This window comes from Diabrotica undecimpunctata, chromosome 1 (genome assembly GCF_040954645.1).
Source record: "Diabrotica undecimpunctata isolate CICGRU chromosome 1, icDiaUnde3, whole genome shotgun sequence".
NCBI lineage: Eukaryota > Metazoa > Arthropoda > Insecta > Coleoptera > Chrysomelidae > Diabrotica > Diabrotica undecimpunctata.
The window spans coordinates 70,434,529-70,448,882 of record NC_092803.1 but is presented as its reverse complement, the minus strand read 5'-3'; the positions used below and the strand labels follow the sequence as shown (position 1 = coordinate 70,448,882).

Below are 14,354 nucleotides of genomic sequence, written 5' to 3'. Positions count from 1 at the left end.
AAACATATAAATATCGGGATCTGATATTCTCTGGCTTTTTCTACGATTTTCTTACATTAAGGATTTAATCTCTAGTACCTCTGCCGTTCACAAATTCAGCCTGCTCAGGTGATATTTGCCAACTTCTGAAGTTTTCTAGATGACGTTGTAGGATGTATACTTACTGGCGTATGCTATTAGAACTAGTAGTCTATGGACATTAGTCCTTCATACTAGACTCTTATGGTTGTTACAATTATTTGTTAAACCTTTCTTATGTAGAGGTATGATTATGGTCTTTCTCCAATCCTCAGGTTAGACGCCTTTGTGCCAGATTTCATTACAAAATCGATGTAATATTCTCCCTCCACATACCGGAAGATGTTTCAAGACATCAGCAGTAATGAAATCATACCCTGCTGCTTTGTGTAACTTAAGTCTTTTCAGAGCGAATTACACTTTGGCAAAAAGTATCTCAGGTTCAGATTCAAAGCTAGTATGGAGTATCCCTGTTGAAGAAGAGTGGAAAGTGGAGGCCTAACATTCAGGTACATACGGTCCACGGACATCTAGTCCGTATCCTGTATAAAGACTTACAATACGCCCTTCAAATCTCTATAACCTTATCCAAATCCGTCTGTATATTGCCTTCATCATCTCTGATAGACCAATCAATTTGACCATTGAATGATAGACCAGTGAATTTACGTGTGAGTAATCTGACTTTATCGAAGAGTTCTTTCTGTTATTTGTGTCAGCATGTTGTTGAATCTCACGGTAGATTTTCTCTATATGCTTGTTCTTGTTTTGTCTTCAAGTAGCCTGCATAGCTCTAGATAGCTGTCGGTACTGGGAATTACTAAGAGGGTTCTCAATTCTACGTTCTTCAAGGTCAAAAGTATCTGCAGTCAACCACACTTTTTTGGTCCGGTTGAGTCGGCATTACACTGTGCCTTGCAGTCAATCAAGATCTGTATCAAGGTATTTTAAAAGCTAGCCAAATCTTTTCAGAATCATGAGTACAGATGGTTGGTAAAATATTTTCCAATCTTTCATTACATTGGTTTTTGAATTGTGTATCTTTTATTTGTGATATCCTCTTGTTTTGGACCCTAGCACATGCTTTGACTTTTTGCTTTAGTGTTGCAAAACACAACTCCAAACTCCAACTTGCAACTCCAAAAAGGAGTTGGTGATCAGAGCGGCAGTCAGCGCCCGGTCGTGTTTTACTTTGACTAACAGATGTTTTCCAGCGATGTTTAATCATTATGTAATCGATCTGATTTCGGTGTCGTCCATTAGGTGAGATCCAATTGTACAATCTCCTAGGGTAGTGCTTATACATAGAGTTCATAATTTCCAAATCATTGTCAACACAAAACTGGATAAGGCAGTCTCCCCTTGAATTACGTTCACCTAATCCATAACTACCCACAACATTTCGTATATGTTCGTCAGCCACAGTAACACCAATTCTTGAGTTTAAATTGCCCATGATGATAGCGATTGCTTTATTTGGGATATTTTTTTAGAAATATGATTTCAGCTCGTTGAAAAACGATTTAGTTGTATCATAATCAGGGTTTTTAAATTAGAGAAAATGTTGATATCCCTTATATTTTATACTACTAGAGTTATTGCAAATATTAGTGCAGAAATACAATGTGGAGTTAATTAGGTTAAGACTACGTACTTTAATACTTACGTGACCGAGGTCTTTTTCTTCCTTTTTAGGCTTTTTCAGCTCTGGTTCCTGAGGTGTTCTTGGTCTGTATTTTTCAGCCGGTGATATTGAATTTCTCTGTAATAAAAAAAGCAAAATCAGAACAAATAATTATACTTCTAGGCACTACAGCTTTGTTATTTTAGAACTCTATTAGTTACTACTACAAAGTTATGAGATTACACCACGGGTCCATAATGATAGTTATTATTCCCGATGAACATTTATGAACCGAGACACGTTTGCGGCAAGGGAATATTATTCCGAGAGAATAATAGCCATTATTGCGAGTAATATACTATACTTTACCTACGTCTAATTTATTAATGTTAAATCTTTAATGAACAATTTTATTTGTTTATAAGATTGAAATGAGTAATATTACAATGAATATAATGCCCTGACCTTGAATAATCATTAACTTTGGAAGAGTTTTCAATACAAATATGTGGAATTTCGATTGCTATAAGGGAAGAATATGCTTCATTATTATTTATCTGTTTAGTAATGGTATTTGCTGTAGTTGACTTGTTTGTCATAGACTGACTAATGAATTCTTCAACTACATGTATAGAGCTCCATCTTCCATGATTCTTTAATCCAACTATGTCGCCAGTTCCATACCGAGTGGTAGATGATCTGAAATAGCAATAGCTATAACTTTGAGGATTTGGCAAGTTTAAAATTTTTCTACGAATATCTACAAATTTGGATTTTCTTATATATCCCATTGTACATTTTTATTTTTGATAATTTCTTCTTCTTCTTTAGCGCCCGGCTCGATTATCGAAGATTGGCGATCATATTGGCAATATTAACTTTATAAGAAAGTCCTGAAATTAGTCCAAAATTCCATCAACAGAGAAAAAACCCAGTACATTCTGGTTGATTACATATACAGGCCAGATATCATCAAAAATAACCAAACACATAAAAAAGAAAGGAATAACGCCAACTTCCAGAACAAACAACTTAAGCAAATTTATTAACAAGACCCAAGAGAAATAGCACTTACATAGTGGTGCACAAACGTACATGTGGCGACTGCAAAAAAAGTTACATCGGTCAAACGGGTAGTACCATTCAAAACAGATAGCGGAACACAAAAGGGCTTTTAATAATAGAAAAACAGAATCTACGTGCGTACTTCACCTTCTAGATTATAACCATTCTTTTAATAACCAATTTCAAATTCTTTACATTAAAAATAAAGGTCTTCAGCTATCATTATTAGAATCTATGGAAATTAACAAAATTAAAATTGCAGATATAATTCTGAATGACCAACTTGAGACAAACAGTTCTCCCTTCCTCAATTTATCCAGGTTAAAGACTATAAAGTGTTAGAAACATAAATATAATATAACAAATATGGCATAACAAAAATAGCTCGCTTGAGAAATGCACTCTGCCGAAACAGCTGTAGTGATAATAAATTAGAATAAAATTTGTAGAAGTGTTGAAAACAAAAATTTTCAGTATTTTATTGCTTGATAAAATGAACTTAATCCATCAAGTAACGGTCGAATCCCTCATATAATTGTTTACGGCAACTCGAAACAGATTAGCGGATGTCTCTTGATACTACTCTAGGAGATTTCGGAGCCAGGATGTTCTTCTATGACCTGGGCCTCTTCTTCCGGCGATATTGCCGTTTAATTATGAGGTGTATAGGTTATACCCCTCTGGATGTCTCATTAGATGGCCAGCATATTGTAACTTTCGAATTTGCTTTTTCATTCGGTCTAAAGCTATTTCTTTTGTTATTCGATCAACCCAACTTATCCGAAATATTCGTCGGTATATCCACATCGTAAATGCCTTAAGTTTGTCATTAGTGTTGCAGTAAGAGTTTAGCTCTCCAGCAGACTCTTTCAGCAACGTATTGATAGCCAGTCGTATACGTAGTCCAGCGTATTAATATGATATTAACGTTTAATGAAATATCTCTATTAATGAGAATTTTCTTTAGTTTTTAGAAGGCAGCTCTGGCTTTTTCAATGCGTATTCTTACTTCTTCGATTATATCTCAGATATCGTTAACATTGACGCCCAATTAGATGATATTGTGAATTCTTTCTAACTCTATTCCATACTACTACCATAACTAACTCTAGCCCATATCCAACAAATGTTTCGGTTACCTTGTTTATAAATCGTTGCAACTCTTTTTCCTTGGATACAATCAGTACCGTGTGGTCTGCGATCTAATCCCGTTGATTTTAATGCCTGCATTAAACTAATTATCTAAGGCTTCTTTGAAAATAAATTCGTACTAAATATTAAAAAGTAGAGGTAATATAATTCACCCTGCCTCACTCCACATCGTATTTCCACTGCTTCCGTCGTATTCTGACCAATTCGTATGTTTGCACATTGATGCCAATACAAATTTTTACGGAGGTCTTGGTCAACAATTCTCATCTGTTTCAAGACGCCTATCAGTTTGTCGTGGATGTCCCGGTTTTTTTAAGTCAATAAAACACATATATACTGGTTGTTCTACATCCCTACATATTTTAACCAGGACCTGCAAACTGAATAATGCTTCTCTGGTTCTAAGGTTACTTCCGATATCTCGAATTGTGTCGGTATCATTACAAATTTTGGAAGTAGCCAGTCTGTTGGTATATGCCCTGATTCGGATGTTTTATTGAAGAGGTTTAGAGGAGAATATTTACCTTTATCGTCGAGTAGTTTGATTATTTTGCTGAGAATTTCATCTGGACCAGTTTGTTTCCTATTCTTTGATAGTTGTATAGCTCTTCCCATGTCATCGAAGGTTATGTTTGGACCAGTCGATATATTTTCGATTTGTAGTTCTGTTCGTTCGTCATCAAACGATATATATTCCCTCCACCGCTACAGTTTGTTTTATTCATTGATACTACGCACTATGATATTTCCTTGTTTATCAACTATTTATCAACATTTTCTATGTTTATCCTTAAACTACTTGAAGTTTACCTATATGGTCCAGTTATTTCTTGCACCTTTTTGTACAAATTAAACGTGTCATTCGTTTTCTGCAGTTCTTCTATTTTAATACATTGCTGCTGTATAATTTTTTTTGCTTCCCAGATTTTCCATCTGATTTCTTTATTGATTTTGTTGTATTCTTCAGTGTTTTATATTTCTGTTCTCGTCTGTTTCCATTAGTCTCAATATTTCATCAGTCATCTATTACTGTTTGCGTTTATTAATAGTTTTATGCTTTTTGGTTTTTTCTTGCATCATGGTTTTGATCTGATTCCAGTGGTCTTCGATGTTATATGTTTCTTCCGATTTTTCGAACTTCTTTTTTATCTCGTGTATGATTGCTTGGCTATTATCTCGAATACAGTTAGTGTTTATCCGGTTAGTCGGTTTTTGGCAATTTACTTTTTTAAGTTTGAGTGTGATGTCGCTGATTACTTAAGTTATGAGCTGAGGGGACATCTGCTTCAGGTAGTGTTTTAGTTATCTTGATTGAATGTTGGCATCTTTCAGGAATTGTTATATAATCGATCTGATTTCTTATGATCTTCTCTTTAGAATCTGCTGGTGACTTCGAAGTGTATAAACGACGCTTGGGTAGTATTAAATTTCTCTATGTCATCTTTACTACTGCACGCTGTGGGCGCATAAAATTTGGTAATTTAGATAGAATAAATTGATTTTTACATCGAAGGGACGGAGATCGATATAAGTCCTTTCAATATTATAAAACCTAGTATTTATGGTGAATTTTTAGTACAACCTTGGTCTTAATCTTTTAACGTTTGCTACAGGTACTTTCGATTCCTTTTTGTCGACCTTATAATATATCTGCATCACACCTATTTTTTTGCTTTCTTTATACTTTTTTATGCTGGTTTATTTTTTCCCTGACTTTATTTTACCTTACCATATCTCCTTATGTTCAAATTAAAATGTTTAGGTATAAAATTTTTTAAAAATTATTTCTGGAAACCTTAATGTAATATAAATGCTTTTGAGATTCATAAGAATATAAATATTTTAACAAGGGTTCCCATCTGTTAAAGTCGAAACGATAATAACGTGTTTATTTTACAATTTTGTCTTAGTGTCACGATATATACATAAAAATGCTATAAAAAATATACCAGGTAAAACCTAGTTAGGTTGTAAAACTCACAGTCAATATTTTTTACCGTGTACTTAAAGCTCCCGTCCGCAATTTTCACATTTCGAACACGATCTACCGCGAGGAACCCCGCGGGGTCGTATACGTCTGTTTAAATCATCATAAAATAAAACTACATGATGCCGTGCAAAGGTCTTCTATGAGATGTGTGTATATCGCATGTGTATGCAAAACGACGACGAGAACATGGCAGAAAAGAGGACGAATGTATCGGTAATGCGGACCAAGAGACGTAATTTATAACTCGGTGTGAAACGTCTTATTCATGGCGGAAAACATAAGATGATGTTGTAAATTTCTACATAGGCGGTACACAGAAAATTGTGATTTTTGACTAATGAAACCATTTTTAGAACTAATGATTTCAAAGAAACAATAAACTGGATATGAACGACCAATTACAAATAGTAACAGTAAATAGTTGCGTGTTTAGTTTGCACACTGCTTCTTTGCCACTGTTAATCGCCTTTCGATGGCCGTTATCGATTTCAAACAGATGCCGCCTTTTTTTTGACAATTTTTTTTTAACAAAATAATGTTTCAAATGCATTGTGCAAAATAATTTAATTCCCACGACCATGTCAGTTTTGTTCTATAATATAAACAAAATTGAAAACGGAGGCTATCCTGAATAAAAAATTTTATCCTGAAATAATGTTAACTATACAAATATAAACGTGACAACTATACACCAGCAAAATAAATAAAATGAGTCATACGCGTGATCACTTTTTATCGTATCATTTAGATGTCCCTATGAGTTTTACCAAGAAGCGTGTCAGCAGCGGAGAATTTTTATTTAGCGTATTGCATACTAAGAACACATAATTATAAGCAATAGAAAACATTAAATGGAGTATTACAAACGAACATCTACTATATCAATATAATATAAAACATTTTCGGTCGCAATCAAGAATTTCAACTTCTTAGTCTTTCTTGCTGTTCTGTCAATAAGTTACCCTCCTTATCTCTTCACTTCTTTTGTTTGACTTCTTTTCTGCATTTGTTTAGTTTCTGGTAAAGTGTTCTTGTCCCTGTTGGCTTACTTAGTTCTTGTAGTTCTGTGTTCATTCATCTTTACTCCCTTCTTTCTGCGGTGGAATTTCTTTTCTTTCGTAAGTAGTTATTCATATTCCTCCTCTGTTTGTCGCGTTCTGTTCCTCTGTTGTTGCATCAGTTAATATGCTCTGTTTTTTTTTTCTATTATAATCTGACATTCTTCGTCAAAAAAGTTATTCGTTCTCGTTCTTCTTTGTTTACCTTCCATGCCTACTAATTCTTCAGCTGCTTATTTCATGATGTTTCTGCACCTTTCTTCACGCTTGCTTTAATTCGGCAACCCGTTATTCGATATGGACTCCAGTTCTGCGTTTGGCGAAGTGTCAATTTCAAACTAATTGAAAGATCGCTTTGTACTGCCATCTCTGTGTTATACCACATACACGTTGTAGTTATAGAATAACTTTTGGATACAAAAAAATAAGCAAGACCTATAAGATAAGTCCGTGAAATTAAAATAAAGAAAAACGAAATAATTTTAGCTCAGAATCTTTTATGCTTGCTTTCTCTTCCAGATTAAGTGTCAATAATTTTGACTTCATTCTTTTGTATTTTTCTTACAAAGAATCTAGCAAACATCAGACTATCAAAGTTCTGAATAAGTTTATTATGCAGTTAACATAATAATTTTATGAATAATTAAAATATTGACTGATTGGTATTGAAAACAATTAACTGATTGACTTTGATATACTTGTACATAGTTTTATTATTGAAAAACTACATATCGTTCCATGCATTACACTAATCCTACCGGAAAGCTCATCGAACGCGAGCTTTAAACTTTTCAAAAATGACGTATCTCACATATCAAACATTCCAACTAACCGCTTTACCTAGCGATTAGCGATTTTTTCCATTGTACAAACGAAAATTAAAATGGAATGAATCCGAATCATATGGAAACGCACAACAGTAATCCTCGTAATATCAGTTTGATACGTGTTTCTGAAAAACAATGTAAATAACGGTGATGCTATCCGAAAAAAAGTCCCATGAATAAATTAAAAACCTAATCCCGAGAGCATATTTGAACGTGATGTTAAACTGGGACACAAGGGGATGTGTTGGGGGAGTTCGGACAGAGCAGAACTTGTCTACAATTATCATTGGTGTAATCGATATCAAAGAGAATTGGTAACAATGTTTTACAATGGACTAGAATTCAAACATAGAAGCGAGGAAATCTTTACTTCAGGGAAATTCATTAGTATACAAAGTAAATTCAAACTATATTTGTGAAAAATTTATTTAGAGATGATTTGTTTTACCTCACTGTAATCAGTTCGTGAAATCCGCTGTACCACTGGCAGTACGAGGATAGATTGATATTAAACTAGCCTTTGATAGATAACGCTACTTGATACCGAATTGGTTTCGGTGTTGACATTTGCCATTCATGACATGACGTCTGTCAACATTTTAAGTTTTAAAAACAATTAGTTTGGTTTTTACAGCCGTCAAAAGCAAGCAAATTTTGTGTTTTCGGAGAAATGGAAACAGTCGAGTATCGTTCGGTGATTAAGTTCCTCCACAAAAACGGTAAAATGAATGTGCAAATCAAACTCGACCTGGACGAAGTTTATGGTGAGGTTGCACCTTCGTTAGCAATAGTAAAATTTTGGAACGCTGAATTTGTTCGTGGTCGTACGAGTGTTTTTGATGATGAGCGTACCGGGAGGCCAAATGAAGTCACCACGCCGGAAATGATCAACAAAGTCAATGACATGATTATGGCAGATCGTCGAATTAAGCTCCGCGAGTTAATAGAGGTCCTAAACATTTCCTACGAACACGTACACAATATCATTCACCATCATTTGGACATGAAAAAGCTATCCGCGCGATGGATGCCGCGTTTTTTGCTGTTACCGAAGGCAGAGAGTGCACATTCGGCCGTCAAAGTGATGACGACTGTTTTCTGTGATGCGAAGGGCATCATCCACATCGACTACTTGGAAAGAGGAAAAACAATCAATGGTGAGTACTACGCAGCATTATTGGATCGATTCGATGCCGAACTGTGTAGAAAACGCCCAGGTTTGAAACACAAAAAAGTGCTCTTTCACCAAGACAATGCACCGGCTAACCGATCGGCCGTCGCCATGGCAAAATTACACGAATTGGGCTATGAATTGGTTGAACACCCACCGTATTCCCCAGATCCTTTTAACTCAAATAGTCTTTAAAGATCTGACATCCGATAGAGTATCACTTTCAATGAACTGGGTAGCATTGAAAAAATAAGGAATAAACAAAAAAAAAATAAATAAAATCAGTGCGGTGCAGCTTTACAAAAATATGACGGTAAACGTTAAAAGTGGAAACAAATTAACTAGAGAAATTGCTATTATCAAGGGCCTAAAAAAGGCTGCTGTATAGCACTTACTCTCGTTAAAATATATCCGAATGAGGCGCTCTCAGTGTGGAGAAGAAAGTGCTGCAATATGGGCATCCAAATCGAAGACGAGAACTTGTACACGATACACTTCGCTGACGACCAAGCCATTATAGCTGAAGATAGAAGTTATGAGGAGTACACCAAGTGGAGCCTCATAATTAATATACAAAAAATCGATTACTTAGTTGCCGGAGAAAAACCAGAAAGCCTTCAAATTGAAATGGGAAATATAAAATCAACTAGAACTTTCAAATACTTGGGATACAAATACCATCACAAGCAGGGGGCAACGAAGAAATACATTCCAGGATTGGCTAAGCAAGATCAGCTACTAGAAAGCGACACGGACTATTGTGTAATAATAAAATAATTGAAGAAAATAAAAGAAGAATTTATAAAACAATAATAAAAAGTATTGGATTGTACGGCGTCGAACTCTGAAAAATCAAGCATGTAACGATTTGCATCGCCTCAATACCGTCAGCGCTTCGTATTCACGCATCCCTACCATAAGGCCCTCCTCCAACGATGTGCGCTAGAGTAGATGGAAGGCCTTCGACCGTATAAAAGAGCAGCCGCCGCAAGAGAAACCAGAGTTCTGTCGGATTTTTGATCCGAAAACAAACCCAACGGTCCAAGGAAATTGACTGACAACGACATCTGCTAATTTAGTGGTAGGAATCCGTACCCAGTCGTGGAGTATTGATCCGAGGCATACCTATTCTCTCCTGGATCCAAGTACTGATTGGACACCGTCCGTTCCTCATCGGGTCGAGTGTTGATTGGCCCGCTCCATCTCTACTCCTTTGCTCCTTCGACCCGTTTTCTACCGTATGTGTCCTGTGCGTATTAATCACAGCGTAATTGCCGTTTAGATTTTATATCATTAATTGCATTTTATTTTTCGTGGATATTAAACCTGAGTTTTACTGAGTCTGCTGTCTAAAAAAGCTACCCGTCACAAGCAAAGATAAAAATTAAAAAATAACGTCATGGAAATGAACTATTGGAGACGATGTTGCCTACTGACTACACTTAATAGGGGAAGAACGAAGATATTAGGAGAGACATGAAAATTGATCTGGACATAATAGACACAATTGAAGTCAAAAGACTAAATTGGTGTGGACACCTGCAGAGAATGCACGAAAATAGATGGCCAAAAAAGATATAAAAACGGGGTAGACCAAGACGATCCTGGAGAGAAGATGTCGAAGATGCAATGAGAGAGAAATGGCGTCAGTTGGAGAAGACTTGCCTATTATATTTATAACTAAATTACTAAAACACAGCCATATTTGCCTAAATTCGCCTATTATATAATCGACACTTCCTCGATAATTGTGGCTGTAAAAAATTGCATTTTCTTGTTTAAAGCACGTTATTGACTAACCATCTATATATATATATATATATATATATATATATATATATATATATATATATATATATATATATATATATATATATATATAAATGTAAAATCCTTTTTTTTGTTTGTTTTTGAGTTAAATAAAAATAAGGGTACAGCCCTGACAGAACGATGGTGAGAGTGTGGATTCTCCAGGGGGGTGCGAAACAACGGCGAAGTAGTGGCGACCATTTGGCCGGAGGCGGTAGTATGCGCCGCCGACGATGGCAGGGGTAATTGGGGGAGATTAAGAGATCGGCAGCGCCACATAAACACAACCCTCGCTTGTGAAAATCACTTTTCAATTCAGGATCATTGAATAATTAATATTGACTCTATTTCTGGCTGTAGATCGCATACAGTGGCGTTCTGTGTTCAATATTACCTATTGTTCTGAAGCTATTTTCTTGTGGCATGTTAAAGTAATTACTATTTAAATGGGAATAAGCCACAATTAAAGGTTAAAGTACGTTTATTGACGTTTCAATTTTCACTTCGAAAATCGTTTTCAAAATACAAACATTAGTAACTTAAACAAATTTTGTTTAAAAAAAAAAAACAAAATTCGTAAAATGATTAAAAAATCTGATGATTGTATTCTAGGTTTCAGATCATTCCGAACTTTTTATAAAAAATAAAATAAAATAAAAAAATAAAAATATAAAATTAAAAAAAAAGTATTCCATATGGTGCAGACTTAATTGAACCATATGGGAAACTAAACTAACCATGGAAAACAAAAAAAAAATACAAAAATACAGAAAAATGGCAAAATGATAAGAACAAAAAGATAAAACACCAATTAAAGAATTCAAAATAGGAACCAGGAATATTAAATCAATGTTAAAAGTAGGAGACATGGAACAAATTGCCGAAGAAATTAAAAAATACAAATAGACATTTTACGTAAATAAGACATTAAGAAATAATATTACTAATTTAAATTAATCATATTTTGAAAATAAGTAACAATAGTGCCGCTGGGAAAGATTAAAACCACTCCAAAACTTTAAAGTTTACAGGTCAACAGACAAGTGATGTAGACAAAGTAAACAAGACAAAACAGTCAGAAGGCGTCGCTGATATTTGTGTATAAAAATTTGAGTTTCGGCCACTGTATGACTATCACACTTTAGTGTACATAAGAGATGGAAAGTTAAAGAGTTTGAAAGTTGTGAGGCGTGGTCTCGGGTCAGCAAAACATAAGTATCCGAGCGCCGAGCCAACTGGGCACTGTGTAATCATATCTAGAGTGCTCATATGGCACTGGGACTCCATGTGTGTGCATGTGTGTAGTTTTTCAGGTAGAGGTAAGCTGAAAACAAACTCAGCTATATATATATTTATATATATATATATATATATATATATATATATATATATATATATATATATATATATATATATATATATACACTCTGGGCCAAAATTAACCGGCCACCTTAAAAATGGGTAATTTTTGATTTCTTATATCTCCTAAACCTGTTGTCCGATTTAAGTGATTTTTTTAATATGTTATAGCCTCATTCCTTCACAATATCATTATGATAATATTGTTGCTAAACAGGTAAATTTTCATTGTATACCGGGTGTACGAATCAAACTGTGTTTTTTTCTTAAAGTTTGTATCACTCTGTGGAATATTCTAGCATTTGTAGAATACTGAAATTAAATCGTAACTATAGCCTCATGTTTTCTCAACATTTTGTTTTTTGATTGATTCGCTTATGGTGGATAATACAAAAGTTATGTGCTTTAACAACTAGACATGTTTTTTATCAATTTTTATCTCCGTGGAGGAGAAAAAATAATCTTTTTGAAAAGAAAGTCATTTGTTACAGTAAAAATCCAATGAATAAAATCTTCGAAGAAAATTCACATTACCATTTACATGGTCACATCACATTCATTAACAATATTTTGGAAATCAAAGTCTAATTGAAAAAAAAAATGGGTATCAATAATAGGTGTTGCCGCCTCTAGCCCTTAGGACTTCTTGGAGCCGATTTGGCAATCCATTCATGATATCCAGAATATCAGGTTGATGGATATTGTGCCACTCCTCTACCGCAGCTGTCTTCAGCTCTTCAAAGGATGCAGGGGCTGGTACTCTTGCTCTTACCCGTCTTTTGAGGTTGTCCCAGATATGCTCAATTGGGTTAAGATCGGGACTGTGTGCTGGCCATGGTAGAACTTGAATCCCGACCTTATTAAGGTACCCACGGATAGATCTTGCCGTATGGCAACGTGCATTGTCATGCATTAGTCTGAAGTTATCACCAATGAATGGTGCAAAAGGCATGACATGGTCTTGGAGAACTTCTTGCACGTATACTTGGGCATTCACACTGCCTCTACCAAACACAACAAGATCAGTACGCGCTTCGTAAGAAATACCTCCTCAAATCATTATTGATCCTCCTCGGTAAGCCACTGTTTCGTTTATAGCGCATGCAGCAAACCTTTCATTTTGACGCCTATAGACACGTTAGCGTCCATCTGGACCTTTTAGGGCAGTATATTCTTCCATTCCGCCATAGTCCAGTTAGCATATTCTCTCGCAAAATGAAGTCTAGCCCTACGGTGTTGTGGGAGCAGTTGTGGTGCGCGAGCTAGACGAAAAGCCCTCAAGTTTATTTCTGACAGTCTTCTTCTAATAGTTTGTCTACTTACACTAACGTTTCTCACCTCAAGAAGAGACCTACGAGCTTCAGGAGCGGTGCAAAAGCGATTTCTCAATACTTTAGTGACAATGAAGCGGTCATCTCGAACTGAAGTGCATCGTTTTCGGCCTTGACCTGGGCTGCAGTTGTACGATCCTGCCTCCCGAAATCGTCATCCCAGCGATATGACGTTGACTGTAACCAGCATCAACTAAAACCACTGCCCTAGCAGCATCAGTTGAAACGAGTGGCATTTTTAAAATCACAAACAATAAATAAGCACTAAAAGTTCAACCTAAACAATATTCGCTCACAATGATATGAAATTACAATTTTAACTGTTAATTTTAATTACAAATTTAATTTTAATTACAAATTGTTCAAGAATTGTTATTAACACGGAAACAGATTTGCAACAATGTCGTACAACGACTATATGCCAAAAATCCTTTGATGACACAAATTTAGGAAACAAATTGTCACAGGTACTGTAAACAAAACAATAATAAAGGTGGTGGGGTTAATTTTGCTGGTGAGTTAAATCGTCTGTATTGATGAAAAACATGGCTAGTTGTTAAACTACCTAACTTTTGTATTATCCAACATAAGCAAATGAATCAAAAAACAAAATGTCGAGAAAACATGAGGTTATAGTTAGGATTTAATTTCAATATTTTATAAATGCTAGAATATTCCACATGGTGATACAAACTTTAAGAAAAACACACAGTTTAATTCGTACACCCGGAATACAATGAGAATTTACCTGTTTAGCAACCATATTAATATAACGATATTGTCAAGGAATAAGGCTATAACATATTAAAAAAATCACTTAAATCGGACCACAGATTTAGGAGATATACGACATCAAAAATTACCCATTTTTAAGGTGGCCGGTTAATTTTGGCCCAGAGTATATATATATATATATATATATATATATATATATATATATATATATATAT

At 35.0% G+C, this 14,354-nt stretch overlaps 1 protein-coding gene across 2 annotated transcripts in view; it reads right to left on the bottom strand.

Annotated features, from left to right (window-relative positions):
* The window catches only part of LOC140450574 (transducin-like enhancer protein 4), a 763,102-nt gene that overhangs the window by 35,006 nt on the left and 713,742 nt on the right, over positions 1-14,354 (bottom strand). For both annotated transcript variants that reach the window (XM_072544231.1, XM_072544235.1), the window contains one exon: positions 1,685-1,780. In XM_072544231.1, coding sequence (XP_072400332.1) covers positions 1,685-1,780 — 96 coding nt within the window. The remainder of the gene's footprint in view (positions 1-1,684; positions 1,781-14,354) is intronic.